At 40.1% G+C, this 21,403-nt stretch overlaps 1 protein-coding gene across 10 annotated transcripts in view; it reads left to right on the top strand.

Moving 5' to 3' along the window:
- Positions 1-21,403, top strand: part of BMAL2 (basic helix-loop-helix ARNT like 2) — an 85,507-nt gene that overhangs the window by 46,555 nt on the left and 17,549 nt on the right. For all 10 annotated transcript variants that reach the window (XM_035255998.3, XM_054238240.2, XM_078339060.1 and 7 more), the window contains 5 exons: positions 6,800-6,957; positions 12,382-12,461; positions 14,172-14,264; positions 16,075-16,192; positions 17,008-17,151. In XM_035255998.3, coding sequence (XP_035111889.1) covers positions 6,800-6,957; positions 12,382-12,461; positions 14,172-14,264; positions 16,075-16,192; positions 17,008-17,151 — 593 coding nt within the window. The remainder of the gene's footprint in view (positions 1-6,799; positions 6,958-12,381; positions 12,462-14,171; positions 14,265-16,074; positions 16,193-17,007; positions 17,152-21,403) is intronic.

Below are 21,403 nucleotides of genomic sequence, written 5' to 3'. Positions count from 1 at the left end.
CCCACCTATGAGTGAGAATATGCGGTGTTTCATTTTCTGTTCTTGTGTCAGTTTGCTGAGGATGACGTTTTCCAGATTCATCCATGTCCCTACAAACGACACGAACTCATCATTTCTGATTGCTGCATAATATTCCATGGTGTATATGTGCCACATTTTTCCAATCCAGTCTATTATCAATGGGCATTTGGGTTGATTCCAGGTCTTTGCTATTGTAAACAGTGCTGCAATGAACATTCGTGTACATGTGTCCTTATAGTAGAACGATTTATAGTCTTTTGGATAAATACCCAGTAATGGGATTGCTGGGTCAAATGGAATTTCTATTTCTAAGGCCTTGAGGAATCGCCACACTGTCTTCCACAATGGTTGAACTAATTTACACTCCCACCAACAGTGTAAAAGTGTTCCTTTTTCTCCACATCCTCTCCAGCATCTGTTGTCTCCAGATTTTTTAATGATCGCCATTCTAACTGGCGTGAGATGGTATCTCAATGTGGTTTTGATTTGCATCTCTCTGATGACCAGTGACGATGAGCATTTTTTCATATGATTGTTGGCCTCATATATGTCTTCTTTCGTAAAGTATCTGTTCATATCCTTTGCCCACTTTTGAATGGGCTTGTTTGTTTTTTTCCTGTAAATCTGCTTGAGTTGTTTGTAAATTCTGGATATCAGCCCTTTGTCAGATGGGTAGACTGCGAAAATTTTTTCCCATTCTGTTGGTTGCCGATCCACTCTAGTGACTGTTTCTTTTGCCGTGCAGAAGCTGTGGAGTTTGATTAGGTCCCATTTGTCTATTTTGGCTTTTGTTGCCAATGCTCTTGGTGTTTTGTTCATGAAGTCCTTGCCTACTCCTATGTCCTGGATAGTTTTGCCTAGATTTCCTTCTAGGGTTTTTATGGTGCCAGGTCTTATGTTTAAGTCTTTAATCCATCTGGAGTTAATTTTAGTGTAAGGTGTCAGGAAGGGGTCCAGTTTCTGCTTTCTGCACATGGCTAGCCAGTTTTCCCAACACCATTTGTTAAACATGGAATCCTTGCCCCATTGCTTGTTTTTGTCAGGTTTATCAAAGATTGTATAGTTGTATGTATGTTGTGTTGCCTCCGGTGCCTCTGTTTTGTTCCATTGGTCTATATCTCTGTTTTGGTACCAGTACCATGCTGTTTTGATTACTGTAGCCTTGTAGTATAGTTTGAAATCCGGTAGTGTGATGCCCCCCGCTGTGTTCTTTCTGCTTAGAATTGACTTGGCTATGCGGGCTCTCTTTTGGTTCCATAAGAAGTTCATGGTGGTTTTTTCCAGTTCTGTGAAGAAAGTCAATGGTAGCTTGATGGGGATAGCGTTGATTCTGTAAATTACTTTGGGCAGTATAGCCATTTTCACGATATTAATTCTTCCTAACCATGAACATGGAATGTTTCTCCATCTGTTTGTGTCCTCTCTGATTTCGTTGAGCAGTGGTTTGTAGTTCTCCTTGAAGAGGTCCCTTACGTTCCTTGTGAGTTGTATTCCAAGGTATTTTATTCTTTTTGTAGCAATTGCGAATGGCAGTTCGCTCTTGATTTGGCTTTCTTTAAGTCTGTTATTGGAGTAGACGAATGCTTGTGATTTTTGCACATTGATTTTATATCCTGAGACTTTGCTGAAGTTGTTTATCAGTTTCAGGAGTTTGTGGGCTGAGGCGATGGGGTCTTCTAGGTATACTATCATGTCGTCTGCAAATAGAGACAATTTGGCTTCCACCTTTCCTATTTGAATACCCTTTATTTCTTTTTCTTGCCTGATTGCTCTGGCTAGAACTTCCAGTACTATATTGAATAGGAGTGGTGAGAGAGGGCATCCTTGTCTAGTACCAGATTTCAAAGGGAATGCTTCCAGTTTTTGCCCATTCAGTATGATATTGGCTGTTGGTTTGTCATAAATAGCTTTTATTACTTTGAGATACGTTCCATCGATACCGAGTTTATTGAGGGTTTTTAGCATAAAGGGCTGTTGAATTTTGTCAAATGCCTTCTCTGCGTCAATTGAGATAATCATGTGGTTTTTGTTTTTGGTTCTGTTTATGTGGTGAATTACGTTGATAGACTTGCGTATGTTGAACCAGCCTTGCATCCCTGGGATGAATCCTACTTGATCATGATGAATAAGATTTTTGATTTGCTGTTGCAATCTGCTTGCCAATATTTTATTGAAGATTTTTGCATCTATGTTCATCATGGATATTGGCCTGAAGTTTTCTTTTCTCGTTGGGTCTCTGCCGGGTTTTGGTATCAGGATGATGTTGGTCTCATAAAATGATTTGGGAAGGATTCCCTCTTTTTGGATTGTTTGAAATAGTTTTAGAAGGAATGGTACCAGCTCCTCCTTGTGTGTCTGGTAGAATTCGGCTGTGAACCCATCTGGACCTGGGCTTTTTTTGTGAGGTAGGCTCTTAATTGCTGCCTCAACTTCAGACCTTGTTATTGGTCTATTCATAGTTTCAGCTTCCTCCTGGTTTAGGCTTGGGAGGACACAGGAGTCCAGGAATTTATCCATTTCTTCCAGGTTTACTAGTTTATGTGCATAGAGTTGTTTGTAATATTCTCTGATGATGGTTTGAATTTCTGTGGAATCTGTGGTGATTTCCCCTTTATCATTTTTTATTGCATCTATTTGGTTGTTCTCTCTTTTCTTTTTAATCAATCTGGCTAGTGGTCTGTCTATTTTGTTGATCTTTTCAAAAAACCAGCTCTTGGATTTATTGATTTTTTGAAGGGTTTTTCGTGTCTCAATCTCCTTCAGCTCAGCTCTGATCTTAGTAATTTCTTGTCTTCTGCTGGGTTTTGAGTTTTTTTGATCTTGCTCCTCTAGCTCTTTCAATTTTGATGATAGGGTGTCAATTTTGGATCTCTCCATTCTCCTCATATGGGCACTTATTGCTATATACTTTCCTCTAGAGACTGCTTTAAATGTGTCCCAGAGGTTCTGGCACGTTGTGTCTTCATTCTCATTGGTTTCGAAGAACTTCTTTATTTCTGCCTTCATTTCGTTGTTTACCCAGTCAACATTCAAGAGCCAGTTGTTCAGTTTCCATGAAGCTGTGCGGTTCTGGGTCGGTTTCTGAATTCTGAGTTCTAACTTGATTGCACTATGGTCTGAGAGGCTGTTTGTTATGATTTCAGTTGTTTTGCATTTGTTGAGCAGTGCTTTACTTCCAATTATGTGGTCAATTTTAGAGTAGGTGTGATGTGGTGCTGAGAAGAATGTGTATTCTGTGGATTTGGGGTGGAGAGTTCTGTAAATGTCCACCAGGTTTGCTTGCTCCAGGTCTGAGTTCAAGCCCTGGGTATCCTTGTTGATTTTCTGTCTGGTTGATCTGTCTAGTATTGACAGTGGAGTGTTAAAGTCTCCCATTATTATTGTGTGGGAGTCTAAGTCCTTCTGTAAGTCATTAAGAACTTGCCTTATGTATCTGGGTGCTCCTGTGTTGGGTCCATATATGTTTAGGATCGTTAGCTCTTCTTGTCGTATCGATCCTTTTACCATTATGTAATGGCCTTCTTTGTCTCTTTTGATCTTTGTTGCTTTAAAGTCTATTTTATCAGAGATGAGAATTGCAACTCCTGCTTTTTTTTGCTTTCCATTAGCTTGGTAAATCTTCCTCCATCCCTTTATTTTGAGCCTTTGTGTATCCTTGCATGTAAGATGGGTTTCCTGGATACAGCACACTGATGGGTTTTGGATTTTTATCCAATTTGCCAGTCTGTGTCTTTTGATTGGTGCATTTAGTCCATTTACATTTAGGGTTAATATTGTTATGTGTGAATTTGATACTGCCATTTTGATTCTAAGTGGCTGTTTTGCCTGTTAGTTGTTGTAGATTCTTCATTATGTTGAAGCTCTTTAGCATTCAGTGTGATTTTGGGATGGCTGGTACTGATTGATCCTTTCTATGTGTAGTGCCTCTTTTAGGAGCTCTTGTAAAGCAGGCCTGGTGGTGACAAAATCTCTGAGTACTTGCTTGTTCACAAAGGATTTTATTCTTCCTTCACTTCTGAAGCTCAGTTTGGCTGGATATGAAATTCTGGGTTGAAAGTTCTTTTCTTTAAGAATGTTGAATATTGGCCCCCACTCTCTTCTGGCTTGTAGTGTTTCTGCCGAGAGATCTGCTGTGAGTCTGATGGGCTTCCCTTTGTGGGTGACCCGACCTTTCTCTCTGGCTGCCCTTAGTATTCTCTCCTTTATTTCAACCCTGTTGAATCTGACAATTATGTGCCTTGGGGTTGCTCTTCTTGCGGAATATCTTTGTGGTGTTCTCTGTATTTCCTGCAATTGAGTGTTGGTTTGTCTTGCTAGGTGGGGGAAATTTTCCTGGATGATGTCCTGAAGAGTATTTTCCAGCTGGGATTCATTCTCTTCGTCCCCTTCTGGTACACCTATCAAACGTAGGTTAGGTCTTTTCACATAGTCCCACATTTCTTGGAGACTTTGTTCATTCCTTTTTGCGCTTTTTTCTCTGATCTTGGTTTCTCGTTTTATTTCATTGAGTTGGTCTTCGACTTCAGATATTCTTTCTTCTGCTTTGTCAATTCGGCTATTGAAACTTGCGTTTGCTTCGCGAAGTTCTCGTATTGTGTTTTTCAGCTCCTTTAATTCATTCATATTCCTCTCTAAGGTATCCATTCTTGTTATCATTTCCTCGAATCTTTTTTCAAATCTTTTTTCAAGGTTCTTAGTTTCTTTGCATTGATTTAATACATGATCTTTTAGCTCACAAAAGTTTCTCATTATCCATCTTCTGAAGTCTAATTCCGTCATTTCGTCACAGTCATTCTCCGTCCAGCTTTGTTCCCTTGCTGGTGAGGAGTTTTGGTCCTTTCTAGGAGGCGATGTGTTCTGGTTTCGGGTGTTTTCCTCCTTTTTGCGCTGGTTTCTTCCCATCTTTGTGGATTTGTCCGCTGGTCGTCTGCGTAGTTGCTGACTTTTCGTTTGGGTCTCGTTTGCGAATTCAACGCGGGCTCCAATCCTGGGTTGTTCTCACAGCGCCATCTTGAGTCTCTCTCTCGATTGGCCATTATTAATACCCAATTTTTTTCAAAATAAAGCAATATTTCCATTTACTCTCCCTCTTTCTCTTCCTCTTTCTTCCTCTCCTTTACTTATTATTTTTTTTTCTTTCCTTCTCTCACAAAAAAAGAAATCAACTTGTAAACCTCTAGATCCAGGTCGGCAATGTCTCTTTCATTGCTTGATTTCCTTTATTCCCTTCCCTCCCTCCCTCCCTCCCTCCCCGCTTCCTCCCTTCCTTCCTTCCTTCCTTCATCCCTTCCTTCCTCCCTACCGTCCTTCTTCCCTTCCTTCCTGCCTTCCTCCTCCCCCCCCCAAGAAAAAAAAAAAGGTTTTAGGATAATGCAATGAACCTAAATTGAGGTGGTGACAGAGGAGATGGAGAGGAAGACAAGACATATTTAAGAAATATTTTAAGATCTAGAATCTACAGGAGTTTGTGATTATTTGGCTCTTTAGGGTGAAGAGGAAAGGTTCTAAACAGGAGTATCCAATCTTTTGGCTTCCCTGGGCCAAAAGGGAGATTTTTTTTTTAGCTCATTAGCTATCATTACTGTTAAAAATCACACACACACAAAACCTCATAATCTTTTTAGAAAGTTTATGAACTTGTGTTGGGCCATATTCAAAGCCATCCTGGAGCATGGTTTGGACAAGCTGGGTCTAGACTGAGTCTAGTTGTGTTACCAACCAAGATAAACCCTCTAGAACGAAGAATAAACCAGAAGTAGTACAGGAAGAATTGAAAATGGGGTAGATTGCAGAGAATACATTCAGTTTGGGGTTTCTTGAGCTTTAGATTTCTTGAGAATCATTTAGGTTTGTAATTCTAGTTTCAAAGGTCAGGAATTGAGTGAAGTATGAATGAGATAGGGTTATAAGAGCAATTAAGTAGCTTATGAGTAGCTGTAAAGCCTTGTGAAGGAATGAGATCTCAGGGTGAATAGTGAGTGAGGAGAGAGCAGCCCTGAGCAGGGAGTTGTGCACACCAGTATTTAAGGATTAAGAGCTGGGGGAGGAGACAAGGGGACTGAGCCAAGCAGGGAGAGTGGAGGAGGACGAGGAGCCAGAGAGGCTGTGGAGAATTAGAAATGTCAGCAGTGTCAGATTCAAGGCAGGGGTCAGCAAGATTGTGAGAGAGAAGGAGGATGTTTGCTAGGACAGTTTTAGTGGGGCAGCAGTTGTGGAAGTTTGATGTTACAGATGGACAGAATGCCTGAGAAATGAAAAACTGAGTGGAAACCGCACTCTTTCAGGGAGGTTGCTGAGGAGGGAAGACAGTAGCAGGAATAAAAACAATTAGAATTAGGAAAAGGGTTTTTTTCAAGGGGATGAGACCTGAGCACATTTATAGACCCGTGATAAGGAACTGTGAAAAGAATGAGGTTAAGATGCTGATGACTATTTATGCAAATACCAGAGAATAGTTGGCTTTGAACAGAAGGGCACCCATCTCTTCTTCTAACATTGGAGAGAGATAGAAAACCCCCCTGGGCTCCCCGACAGATGTCTCTGTTCTGAAGGATTTCAGAGAATGAGGTAGGAAGGGACTGACCAAGGGCAGCAAGTTTTATGAATGCTATTCCTGGTGTCACAGCACTTTCCTCTTCCCCTCAGTGGCAACTGCAGGGCTCAGGTTAAGAGGAAGAACAGTGTGTGCCTGCTGGGCTCAGCCTCTGCTCCAGTGACACCACAGTGTGACTAGGTCTGCTAACTGGTAAATATAAAGGAAGTTCTTTTTCCCTCTTAGAGAAGCTCATAGCCAAACTGAAAAGCGGAGGAGAGATAAAATGAATAACCTGATTGAAGAACTGTCTGCAATGATCCCTCAGTGCAACCCCATGGTGCGTAAACTGGACAAACTTACAGTTTTAAGAATGGCTGTTCAACACTTGAGATCTTTGAAAGGTGAGTTTGACGACGGCTGCCACACTTAGATATGTGAAAGCTCCTCTGTCAGTGAGGTCTCTGATTGGTTTGCTTTGCTGTCAGCTGTTGAGGTTCTATCTGGATGTGTCTTTCAGCTTTACAGGCATTCACTGGTGTTGGTCTGTAGTCTCTGTGGAGAGAATACTGAATTGGATGTCAGAAAACTTGATTCTGGTAAAAGCTTTATATCAAACTCACTATGCAACCTTGAAGAGTCTCCACATTTTTGCTTCAAGTATAATATAAAGAGAATACCACCTGCCTTTCATAATTCTCAATTCTTTAGAAGTTCTGAAGTAGAGTTGGGCATGGTGGCTCATGCTTGTAATCCCAGTACTTTGGGAGGCTGAGGCGAATGAATTGCTTGAGTCCAGACTTCAACACCAGCCTGGGCAAAAAATACAAAGATTAGCTAAGCATGGTCATGCGTGCCTGGAGTCCCAGCTACCTGGGAGGACTGCTTGAGCCTGGGAGGTAGAGGTTGCAGTGAGCAGTAATCATGCTACTGCACTCCAGCTTAGGTGACAGCCTGTCTCAAAAAAGAAAAATAATGTTCTGAAGTATAGTAGTAATTACTAAGTTACTGGGAGATTTCTATCCTTCAAAAATAAAACTTCCTTAAACTCTGCAGTTTCCCTGAAAGCTTCATTAGATTTATGAGTAGTACCTTACGACGCCTTACACGTTGCCATTCCAGGGTATCCTGACATATGTGAGACGCTGGGAGAAGGAGCTCCTTGCCACTGCCTCTCAGTGCATCGGTCATCGTTTCTGGCTTTAGCAGTTCACCAGCTTGAGCTTGAATTTTAAATCAAAGTGTAATAAATGTGTATGTGTATATGTGTCTTAGTGCATTCTTGCATTGCTATGAAGGAATACCTGAGATTGGGTAATTTATAAAGAAAAGAAGTTTAATTGGCTCATGGTTTCATAGGCTGTACAGGAAGCTTCATGGCTTCTGCTTCTGGGGAGGCCGCAGGGAGCTTTGACTCATGGTGGAAGACAAAACGGGAGCAGGCGTCTTACATGGCAGGAGCAGGACCAGGAGAGGGTGGGGGAGGGACCACACACTTTAAACAACCACATCTCATGAGAACTCACTGTTGCGACACAGTACCAAGGGGAAAATCCACCAGTGTGATCCAGTCATCTCCCGCCAGGGCCCACCTCCAGCACTGGGGATTATTTTTTGACATAAGAGTTGGCCAGGGACACAAAGCCGAACCATGCAACATGTGCAGTAGAAATCACACCTGGTCTGGGAATAACCCCAGTCCAACCTGGGGGACAGGGTGATGTAAGTGGAATAGTTTTCGATTTACCAATGCTGATGATGTAAATTTCCACTGAGAAGATAAGATCTGACCAAGTAGCAAGCTGAAGACTCCAGAGGAGACTCTGAAAGTTCAGATTTGTAAAGATCTAGAAGATTATATTGAAATTTGGCTCAAAAATCATAAAAATTGAGTGAGCAAAGGATGACCAAGGGTCTTAGTTTAGATCTCAGACACTGCCAGGAAAAGGGAAATCTATTTCAGGGTAATGGAAATTATCTGGGCACAATACAAGGACTTTACCAAATCAAGTTAGGGTGGCTGAGAGGAGAACAGCATTAACCTGGACTCCTGGTGCGTCCTGTTGGGAGCATGATGGGAGATCTTATTTTCATAGCAGTCTATTGTGAAATAAGCTTCTCTTTTACCCACAGCTGAGACTTGCAGTACTTTCCTTAAATCCTTCAGCAATGAAAATTTACAGGCTCAACTGTAAATTTGATTGCAACCCTAAAATTAGCCCATTTGATTGCAACCCTAAATTAGCTGAGTATTTTCATATTAGCAGAGTCCTAAGGGACGAGGACCTAAGGGAAGAGCCATGAATCAGTTGACTAGTTCAACAAAACATGATCTACACATCAACTGCCTTCCTGTTCTGTGCCGAGAATATAAAAATTCATGAGGCAAGGTCTCTGCCCTCCAAGAGTTCGTGGTCTGACTAGGAGGAAGAGATCGTCAGAGTCTAATGTAATGAATGTTACAGCAGTGGCGTGAGTGAGAGGAGCTCGGCAGGGAGGAGGCACTGTCTTGAGTCCAGAGGATATTCCTTGAAACAGGGTGTAGATTTTTGCTGTCAGCTCTGCTAAGCAGAAGTGACATGGTTAAGTACTCATCCTGGCAGTCTGACCAGATCTTTTGGTCAGTGCTGTTCACAAGCACTGCTCACCCGTACTTAAGGCAACTGGATCTGCATTCCAGGGTATCCCCACACTTGTTTGGCAAAAGCTTAGAAGCCGGATCAACAGAGGGCTGCCTGTGGATCATGTTATTTTGGTCCACAGCATAATTAGGTTAAAGGCAGAAGGATGGTGAAGGGATTTTTTTTACTACACTCTACACCAGTGCTTTTTAAATTATCTGGATGAAGAACAGGTGTTCCTCCCATCTAACCCCAGTTCATCGTAAAATACAATTAGTTATGAAGAAACGATCATGGGCTTGGCTGTCACAGCAATGTTACATTTTTATAAAAGCCTGTAAATGCTTACTCTTAAATTCTGCACTTGACCTCACCACTCAGTTTGCTGATGGCATTGGTCTGCAGACCACATTTGGCGTAGCCCTGTTCCACAGCATGAGTCCTGTGTCTGTGATCTGATGACCAGGCGGCGCAGGGGAGTGGTTCACACCTATGCGTCCTGAAGGTAGACCTTGCGGTGCAAATCCTGGCTTCCTCCCATCATGGCTGTGTGACTTACTCAAGTCATTTGACATTCTAATCCTGTTTCTGCATCGGTGAAATAGGGATGAGGCATTTGCCTCCTGGGCTGTTGTTAAGAGTAATGCATGTAGAGTATAGCACAGTGTTCACTAATGGTGGGGGTGGGGTAAGAAGAGGAAGATGAGTTGTTACTGTCATTTTGATTTTTTTTTTAACCCAGTGAACATTGTGGAAGTTGCCTTGTTGGTTTTCGCCCTGGGAACTTTGAGAGCCAATGTGTGGGCAAGTGTGTGGACAGCACAGCATGTATTTACGGGCTGGCCTCTGCCATGCCTTAGTGCTGCTCTCACTACCCTCATTTTCTCCCAAGCACATCCCCACTCACTCACCGAGTCAGGGCTGGCCTGTGCTGGCTGATTTACACCTACAGGGTTTCACAGCTCACTCTGCCTGGTGTGCGCTGCCAACCTTGCTGCAGGCCAGACCTGAAATGCCATTACCTTGCTCAGAATAGATTTATTGCTTGCTGTTCCCTGGCCTAGCACTCAGAGTCTGCATCCTTCATCCCTTCCTTAGCTCCCTTCCTCAGCTCCCTCCAGGCTGCTGTGTAGGAATATTAACAAGAAGTCATTGGGAGAATTCCTTGAGCCCTAGGATGAAGGTACATTCCAACAGAAGAGATGTTCTTTTGCCAGGGTCTTAAGAGTGCTAGGAGTCTGAGAAAACTGTACCAAATCATAGCATGAGGCATTTTGACTCTGTCCTGCCCACTCACCTTGCCACCACCTCTTGGTTCTTTGGTGAGTTTGGCCCGTAGATGCATCCAAGGACCAACGTGTGGTTAAAATGTCTAAGGATGTTACCCCACCTTTCTCTTGCAAAAGCAACTTTTCTTACAGTCCCTAGGAAGATTGGATAGGAGTCAGGAAGGTTGGGGAATAGAAGGAAGGGAAAATTGACTTGCTTCTGAATCACCCTTGCCCTGGGGATAGCTTTCTTGGCTTTGTGGGCAGTGTCATACTCCCCCTGTGGCCATAAAGGGCTTTGCATGTCTGGGTTGGTAGATGCCCTCATGACCAGATGGTTTTGGTGCTTCCCTTACTCTTTTCAGATCAAACATTTCCCTTGGTTTTGACCTGATAATTCTTCATCATTTTGCAAGCTCTTCAGCTGCTTTAGAGACTCTCATTTTAATTTAATAACTCTATGCTAAGGGCTGAAAATGAATTATTTCATTGATATTTTATACATGTTTTTAATAATCTGTGTATTTTCAAAACAGAGGTCTCCATATTGACCTTAAAGGTTTTTTTTTTTTTTTTTTTTTTTTTTTTTTTTTTTTTTTTTTTTTTTACTGGAAACTCTCATGAATCCATAACATTTGTTTAGAATTCCAGAATATCACCATTCAGGGTAATTTATATGATCAGTTTTAATTAGCTAAGAAATTATCTAAATAACTTTAGAAATCCCCTCTTAGCCATGGGTCATATGTTCCAAGACCCTGGTGGATGCCTGAAACCATGGGTAGTATTGAACCCTAGGCATAGGACTTTTTGAGACGGAGTTTTGCTCTTGTTACCCAGGCTGGAGTGCAATGGCGCGATCTTGACTCACCACAACCTCCGCCTCCTGGGTTCAAGCAATTCTCCCGCCTCAGCCTCCTGAGTAGCTGGGATTACAGGCACGCGCCACCATGCCCAGCTAATTTTTTGTATGTTTAGTAGAGACGGGGTTTCACCATGTTGACCAGGATGGTCTCGATCTCTTGACCTCATGATCCACCCACCTCGGCCTCCCAAAGTGCTGGGATTACACGCTTAAGCCACCGCGCCTGGCCAGGACGTTTTTTTCCTATGCATATATACCTATGATGAAGTTTAACTTATAAATCAGGCACAGGAAGAGATTAGCAACAATAATAAACTAGGACAATTATAGCCATATATTGTAATAAGGTTACGTGGTCTCTCCGGCTCTCTCAAAATATTGTATTGTGCTCACCTGTTTGCAGACCATGGTGGACCACAGGCAACTGAAACCACAGATAAGGGGGGACTACTAATATCGATTCTTGAATATTATTTCATGTACATTTTATTATGATGTTTTTATATATAGCTCTTACTGTGGATATTTGAGTATAAAGGAATAAGTAGTTCCAAGAATTCACAGTCTAAAAGAAAGAAATTTTAATCAAGTGATGATGAAGAAAAAAAAAATGATTAGTTGGAATTAGTGGCTCACTCCTATAATCCCAGCACTTTGGGAGGCTGAAGTGAGTGGATTGCTTGAGGCCAGAAGTTCAAGACCAGCCTGGCCAACGTGGTGAAAACCTGTCTTTACTAAAAATACAAAAATTAGCCAGGCGTGTTGGCACACACCTGTAATCCCAGCTATTCAGGAGGCTGAGGCACAAGAATTGCTTGAACTCAGGAGATGGAGGTTACAGTGAGCTGAGATTGTACCACTGTACTCCAGCCTAGGCAACCAAGTGAGACTCTGTCTCAAACTAACTAACTAAACAAATAAAATAAAAAAAGAAAATGATTACAAAAAATTTCTTAGAATGTGCCAAAAGAGAAAATACCAACAGCAGCAGTAGCATTGCTAATACTCATTGAGCACTTACTATGTTGCCCTCTCTACTATATTTCCAATAACTCTTGATTCCTTTCTTTTTAGGCATGACAAATTCTTGTGTGGGAAATAATTATAAACCATCATTTATTCAAGATAATGAGCTCAGACATTTAATCCTTAAGGTAACGAACGACATACTTGTCTAAGTTGTATATGTCTTTTCATTGCTGTTTGAATAGGAGGCAGATTTTCTTCCATCTTCTTCCTGTTACAAACCTACTGGACTCCATATTATATCACATTTCCTTTAATATAGAAATTCAAAATAGAGAAGTAGCCATGTCTTACTAGTTTGTGTTAATGAAAGTAGAGACAGAGGAAAGGCACTTTCCACACTAGGGAGCAAAGCTTGTCTTCTGCGCTAAGCATTTTGTACTACCCATCTCTCACACACAGGATGTATTCCCCACGATCACCACCTCCTCCAAAGCCGTCTGCCTGGCATCCTGTTCCCTCAGGATCCCGGACTCCTCGGAGGCCAGTCACCGCTTACTTAGATTTGTTAGTCAGGGCTTTCACATTTCTGTCCTCATCACTTCCTGGGCATGGCTTTCAGATTCACCAGTCTAGAGGTTCATTTGACATGCAAACTGTGATCATGTGATTGGCTTCTCATGCCCTCAGAGGTGATAAACGTCCTGGTCATGTGCTGTGTGACTGCTCAGTTTTAAGCCATAGTAGAATTAAATAGAAAGATTCTTCATACATGTTTTTGTCCATTTTTCCTTTAATTAAAAACGCCATTCTTTTATTTGAACAGCTGAATTTAAATGTAGCATTTATGGCAAGGATATAAAGGATACCGTGTGGATAAAAAAGATTTTTGAAGGTGGCAAAATATACAGTTTGCTTTTGAAGCTTTCTCACCAGTCTGTCCATGCTTGTCAGTCATACCTTCATGGAACTCTGGTTCTGCCCTGCAGAGCATGCCCAGCAGGAGTACCGGACCCATCCTATGTGGCCATACATACACACTTCCATGGAGGCTGCTTCATGGGATTTATTGGGTAGACCTTATGAGAGTAGCTAACACATTCGAATTTTTAAAATTTAGTTTAGAATCAGTAATGCCTTATTATTATTCAAAAATGATAACAAGGCATACAGTATGATGTCTTCATTGCTTCCTTGTCCCCAGTCTGCACAGTCCTCCCTCAGCACATCCACAGGCAATCGTTATTCTGCATGCAGTATAGTAGAATTGGTAAATATAATTTTATTTTATTTTTATTATTATTATTTGAGACAAGGTCTGGCTCTGTCGCCTAGGCTGGAATGCAGTGCTGTAATCTTGGCTCACTGTGATCTCTACCTCCCAGGCTCAAGCCGTCCTCCCATTTCAGCCTCATGAGTAGCTGGGACTACAGGTATGCACCACCACGCCCAGCCAATTTTTGTATTTTTTGTAGAGACAGAGTTTCACCATTGTTGCCCAGGCTGGTCTCGAACTCGTGAGTTCCAAAGTGTTACCTGCCTTCCAAAGTGTTGGGATAGAGGCTTATTTAGTACTGTGTGTAGGCTCATATACAACGCCTGGCCTAAGTTCAGTTTTTAAGAAACGTCTCAACTAAATATCCTGCAGCTGAACTTTTCATCTCCAACACATTAATTTAGAATGGGATTTCAGCTTGACATTCTTTATAAATCTGTTTGCACCTTAAGAACATTTCTTAAAGTTAATTTTACTAGCTCCATGACTACTCTGGTAGTTTTACTGCTATAATAATTTCCTCAGAATCTGAATGTGTGTGTGTGTGTGTGTGTGTGTGTGTGTGGTGTATGAGAGACAGACAATAGTTTAAAATATTCATTTTTATTTTTTTAAATCCTAGACTGCAGAAGGCTTCCTATTTGTGGTTGGATGTGAAAAAGGAAAAATTCTCTTCGTTTCTAAGTCAGTCTCCAAAATACTTAATTACGATCAGGTATCCAAAACTGAGGATATTTTCCACCTAATGTTTAATTTTTTGAACAAACACATATTTGTAAGCTCTTTCTCTGAATGCCTTCTCCCACTGGGATATGGGATTCAGATCTGCTAAGTTAGAACTCCAAGAGAGATGGAAAGAGTAAGGATTTTTGTTACTGACATTTGTGTTCCCTTTCTGACCTTCAGCAAGTTACTGAATATTACTGAGCCTCAGCTTTTTCCTATGGAAAAAGTCAAAATGATTATACCTGTCTCTCAAGATGTAAAGACTAAATGAAAATGAGGTGTCATATGTAAAAGTGTGTGAAGCGTTAGTCACCCTTCTCTGTTCCCTCCAAGAGACACTTACTAGTTTATTATTAAGTCACATGCATTGCATGACAGCCTTTGATCTAATCTCTGTCAACACTCTCTGAAATACATCTTTTTCATTTAACTGGTTTAGTACTTTACCTCCTTATTACTAAACACCATTTAATGGAAACTATATGGTTTCAAAAATTATACCATTGAAACTAACCCAAGTGAGTGAATAAACTAGCATTAGAAATCAGATAGATCACAGCTTTGATTTTTAATAGCTCCCATTAGTTTATAAGATGTTCAGAGATAATGAGTTAATTACAGAAGTAAGTAAATATTAAGAGCCTATGTACAGGAGGATTGAAAACCGATGAATCATGCAGCTGGTTATAGCTGGGGACACAAACCTCATGATTCCATGTTCTAATTGGAGATGGAACATACACACACATGCATAACTGACAATTTAGGGTAGCACTTAAGTTTCAAGTTAGTGACATGGAATCCAGTCTTACTGGACACTGACTTTGCATATAAGAGGCCGTTAAGAGACTTACTGGCTGCTCAGGGGCATGTAGAGATTCCCATGATTAAGGGTTTGGTCCTCAGCTTTTCGGATTCAGAAACGTGATCTGCCTTAGAGAGTTCTGGATATAGACTTATTAACCACACAGCATGTTTTAGAGTGAAATATCTCACTGCCAAACAATTCAGCCTACTTGTATCGGCTGGTCAATCAGCCCTGTGGTTTTTTAAGATTGTTTGCTTGGGTAATACAGGAATTAAGAAGAGGGGTGGCCATTGTGGGTCAGGGAATGCTTTACACATGAGGTAGGATGTCTGCCAGGCTTGTCAGAAGCAAGATGTAGAGAAGGGGAGGAAACATTTCAGGCTGGGAGAAGGAAGTCTTGGAACACTAGGGAGTCAAAGGCAATTTGGCTGCAGTGGCCAGGGTATAGGGAAGGAGTAATGAATTCTAAGGGATGGGACTGTATCAGCAAAGGCATAGATCTGGGGATGCTGTGCATATTGGTAGTGGTGGAATGGGAAGTGAGAGGTATTCTGGGTTGGATTTTACTTATCAATAATATGGTAATTTTTAAAACAGTATGGTAAATGTCTGATAAAGCCATAGATATTCCGTGATTTCCATATTATACTATGATGTAATCTCTCTCCTTTTAACAAGGACAAAAAAGTTCAAAATAAATCACAATCATTTAGAAGTAACATGCGTTAACAAGCGTTATGAGATGTAGCAGAATACTAGCAACTAGTGTTTGTACATGGTTTATGTATATCCAGGTATGGTTCTATACACATGTATTTTATTCTGTCTACAAGTATCACCCTGCTTTGAACACTAAGTTAATGCCACATAGGACATATCTTTGAGCTTGAGAAAAATCAACCTTTAACAAAAAAGGACATTTACTGTATGCATCAAAAAATGTAGAAAAATCATGGTACTGATTTTAAATGAATGTCTACCTTATAAATAGGCTAGTTTGACTGGACAAAGCTTATTTGACTTCTTACATCCAAAAGATGTTGCCAAAGTAAAGGAACAACTTTCTTCTTTTGATATTTCACCAGGAGAAAAGCTAATAGATGCCAAAAGTAAGTTTCCATTTCTGTGTGCTTATCATTTTATGTAAATGTAATGATCACCTAAAAGTTTAGCTATATAATATATTTTAAATGGCTAACTAAGCTTTTATCTAAAGGAGATTTATTTTGTAAACTTTACATCATAGTTAATAAATATATATAGCTATATAGAAAATTCCGATATTTTACAGACATACAAACACAAATGCATTCATAGGAAGATGCTTTGTTTGGGGAAAATATGATTGCCTCCTATTTGCTATTTTTCATATGCAAATAAATCTTTATAAGAATGTCATTTTGGATAAAAAATTGCTAAAGTTCCTGTTATTTAGCTATACGCTGAAAGACAATTATTCTATTTTTTATATGGACTAGGTCTTTTCTGTATGAAAGACCTTGTATAATTGTGTTTGGGAAGTGTAAGTATTCTTTTTCTCCTCTGAAAATACCTAGTACCAAATAATTGTGTAAAATATAAAACGATATACTATGCCATTGATTCCTGTAATAGTTGAGGGTTTTTTTTCATTTTTTAATTGAATTTTTATTTCATTTTACTTAAATTAACTTTGTTCTTCCCTGCTTGGCAAAAAAAGAAAGATAAATTGCAAATGACTATAAGTTATCAAAATGTGATTGTTTGTCAAATAACATTTTTTGGTTGTTTCACTTCAGAGTTTACTGTATAATCATGCCATTGCTTTAAAAAATGATTTCCTTTCTCAGTAATAGATAATCTGAAAATGTTAGGAATATAAATTTCAAAATTATTTGTCTATATTATTTTCCATCTATTCTCTTGCCCCCTTCCGCTGCAAAAGCTGGTTTGCAAGTTCACAGTAATTTCCACACTGGAAGGACACGTGTGTATTCTGGCTCAAGACGGTCTTTTTTCTGTCGGATAAAGAGTTGTAAAATCTCTGTCAAAGAAGAGCATGAATGCTTACCCAACTCAAAGAAGAAAGGTATCATTTTGAAATGTCAAGTGGTGTAAAGCATAGATATAAAATTAATGTCCTAAATATTTTCTGTACAGAAAAAAATAAAATACATGATCAAGGGAAATATTTGAATCCAAAAGCACCTTTAAAATCAGATTTTTTTAAACCAAAATTATTTAGATTGGTTCATCATATCTTTTACACTTATCAGGTAATTACATATTTTCTTTGTTGTTCAAGATTTTAATGTTTTATTGAAATTGTAGTTTGGGCCATATCAAATGGGAAAAAAATGACAAGAGATGGAAATGAAACTTTTGCTATGAAACTTCATTGTTACTTTTTAAAATATAAAAGTTAGATTAAAAAAAAAACTTCATAGTACAGGAGCCTGATTTTACTAATTTTGGTGAAAGTTTCTTAGCATGTTCCAGGTATTTTACTTTTTTATGAGCTGGTGATTCTTTGGTAAACACCTCATTTGCTTTCTTATGATCCTTTGTAGATTTGTCTTGCTTATGTTTACTTTTTGAGTTGATCCAATAGTCATCTATTTAACTTAATTGGGAAATTTCAGGGACTATAAAATATCTCATGACTTTTTTGCCTAGGAGCATATTAAGCTAGTAGATATACAATTCCATTGGCAAATTTCAACATGGGATTTGATTTCCTATTCTTTAAAAGGATATTTATATGAAGCTGCAAAATTCAATTTATTTACAAGTTTTGGTCAGAATCTTTTTTGACAAACATCTAAAATGATCATTGCTAATACCCATTTGCTAAACACTTGCCCTGTGCCAGATACTCTGCTAAGTGTTTTAATCCTCATGGAAACACTCTTCTTTTTTAAAAATTTCAATGTTTATTTTAGATACAGGGACTACGCGTGCAGGTTTGTTGCATGGTTATATTGCACTAAGGGAGTGAGCGTAGTACCCAGTAGGTAGTTTTTCAATCCACACTCCCTTCCCTCCCTTCCCACTCTAATAGTCCACAGTGTCTGTTGTTCCCATGTTTATGTCCTTATGTGCTCAATGTTTAGCTCCTACTTATAAGTGAGAACATGTGGTATTTGATTTCTGTTCTTGCATTAATTTGCTTTGGATTATGGCCTCCAGTTCTATCCATGTTGCTGAAAAGGACGTGATTTCATTCATAATGGCTGTGAAGTATTCATGTTGTATATGTACCCCACTTTCTTTATCTAATGCACCATGGATAGGGACGTAGGCGGATTTCATGTATTTGCTCTTGTGAACAGTGCTGCAGTGAACATACATTGCATATGTCTTTTTGGTAGAATGATCTATTTTCCTTTGGGTGTATACCCAGTAATGAGATTCCTGAGTCAAATGGTAGCTCTGTTTTAAGTTCTTTGACAAACTCCCAAACTGCTTTCCACAGTGTCTGAACTAATTTACATTGTCACCAGAAATGTAAATTAAGCAGAAAATACTTTTCTTTTTTTTTTTTTTGACATGGTGTTTTGCTCTTGTTTCCCAGGCTGGAGAGCATTGGTACGATCTTGGCTCACTGCAACCTCTGCCTCTCAGGTTCTAGTGATTCTTTTGTCTAAGCCTCCCAAGTTGCTGGGATTACAGTTACCTGCCACCACGCCCAGCTAATTTTTTGTATTTTTAGTAGAGACGGGGTTTCGCCCTGTTGCCCAGGCTGGTCTCGAACTCCTGACCTCAGGTGATCCACCCGCCTCAGCCTCCAGAAGTGCTGGGTGTGGTGAGCCACCACACCCAGCCCAGAAAATACTTTTCTTATCTCTGTTTTAGGATTAAAGATGAATGACTTGGAGAGATTCAGTAACTTGCAGAAAGTCAAAATAGGTAAAATTCACAATCAGTCATAAACCCCCTACTCTGTGTTATACTGTAAAGAAACAAAAATGGAAATGAACCAGCAGTCCTCAGGGGGATCTGTTTAAGGACCATCAGTTTCTTCCCTCTTGCCGGTGGCTCTGAGTGGTGGAGAGCTGTCTAATGTCACATATGAAGCTTCCTGGGCTTGAAGTCACAGCTAAACTGGAGGTAAAGAGGCTGTGAAATCCAACCAGTGGGGATCAGATTTTAGCTCTACCACAAGCTAGCTGTGTGATCATAAGCAAGTTTCTTAATCCCTCTGAGCTTCAGTTTCCATATCTGTAACATGAGAATATTCACAGGACTCTGGTTTAGCTGCAGCAGGTAAATGAGTACATTCTAGAGCCAAACTGTTTAGATTTAAATCCTAATTCTGCTTTGTGACTTAAGATAAATTTCTGAATCCTTCGGGGCTCACTCCCCTCAATTCTAAAATGGGAATAATAGACTCCACTCAGGGTTGTTATCAGGATTAAATGAGTTGATACACATCATGTGCTTAGCCTGGTTCCCGGCATAGTGACAACCGATGTTAGGAGCTCTTAAAAACACTGTTGGAAATAGTCCACCTAAACTCCTAGGACAGTGTAGAGCAGATGGCAGGTGCCATTATTGTCACTACCCCAGAGTGCCTGTTCTCTCTGCTTTCCTTTCCACATGAGTCATCTTGGTATTACCATAGGGACCAGGTAGGACGTGGCCATGTAGTGTGAAAATAGTCTCCAATGGCAGGAATATTCCTTCTCTATGGATGGTCCTAGGAGTCATACTGTAGTATGTTTTATTCTTAGGCTTTAACCAGAGGTGAACCAACATGGTGTTGGTTCTTCTAGGGTTCACCTCTAATTAATCTGTCCATAATGGTCCAATCATGTGTAAATCACCAAATCTGCACAGAAATCTGTATGAGCAAAAAACATAACAGCCAGTGCAACTGCTGTAAGGTGGCTGAAGTCTGTCATGTTTGTTGCAAATTACAAATCGATTAGAGACTAGAATGGTGAAATTTTGTAAGTGTTTTAAAGATTACCAGATTGAATTGTGTTTTCTTCTGGGAGATTTTCCACATGGACTGACTTAGGATTTTAGTCATGTTTGTGTTGGTGTCTGATTAGTGCCCATTGTAACCCTCTACTTCTGTGAAACCTGATTTTGCCCTCTGCTCCCTACCCCATCATCTTGCTCTTTTCTGCTAAAGCTTGCACCTCTACAGGCTTGATTTTCAGCCTCTGTATTTTCTCCCCTCTACCCTAATCTAATTCTTCCTGCTACTTCTCCCGATTTCATTCTCTCTTCTGACATAAGTAAACTTCCCCAGCCTTCTCAAACCAATATCCACATGCAAACAATTTATATTCTTCAAGTTGAAAATAAATACCTATCCAGGCTGAGCTTCTATTCAGAAACCTGTTGGCAAAACCTCATTCTCCTGTGGCCTGATCCTCCAACCAAATGCACTGTCACCATTTGAACCCCTCCCTGATATTCAGGAAAATTTAGGTTCACTGGAGAAATACATTTTAAGTTACACCTTTAGACCAATGCTTCCCAAATTTCAGTCTGCATTGGAATCACCTGGAACGATTTTTAAAACACAGAATCAGTTTGAGGTGGAGTCCATTTCTAGGAAGTTTCCAGGTGTGGCTGATACAGCTAATCCAGAGATCCTACTTTCACAGCCACTGCTTTAGACTCTTTTCTCAAGATTCTTGGAGAGTGTGAGAAATGGAAAATAGGGATTCCCTGGACAGCAGTGCTCAAGCCTGGAGCTAAAGCTTCCTCCCTGAGTTGTATTTTCTTGTATCTCCTATCACAGTCTTATTTCTAAGATTTATGGAAAGACTGGCCATTTCTCAAGATTTCTCAAGATGAGTTACCAAAGTTTATTTCTGATTTTGCCTTATGTTTGAGATTTTCCATAATAAAATATTTTTTTAAATAAACAACATTGATGTTTTAAAAAATTATTTATATCCTGAATCAAACTTTAATGTCATAGACTCAAACTTTGAAAATGCTTCTAAGGTAGAGAGACAATTACTCAAGTATCTGAACTTGTGAAATAGCAGGCTGATGAAGGATGGATGACTGCTACCAAATCTCTTAGGTGTTTCTTAAATTTACCTTCATAAGATAATTGTACATGAGGAAGAAGTACAGCAGTACACCCAGAATCCACTTGTTTCTCGTGCACGTGTGGCAGATGCCATCTGTCAGTGCCCCATGGGTTATCCCCCCAGCACCCACCACTGCAGACAGGGTGTGCCACTGGCTTCTGGAGTCCAGCGGCGGGACTCTGCCTGACCTCTTCCTTGGGTGTTTGGAGCCAGTTCTGCCTGTGGCTCCAGGAACTTACAGGTTTCAGATACTTTATTAGTTTCCTTCTCTTCCCTGTCTCA

Source organism: Callithrix jacchus, chromosome 9 (assembly GCF_049354715.1).
Source record: "Callithrix jacchus isolate 240 chromosome 9, calJac240_pri, whole genome shotgun sequence".
Taxonomy (NCBI): Eukaryota; Metazoa; Chordata; class Mammalia; order Primates; family Cebidae; genus Callithrix; species Callithrix jacchus.
Note: the sequence above shows the minus strand (reverse complement) of the source record. Positions and strands in the feature narration are given on the sequence as shown.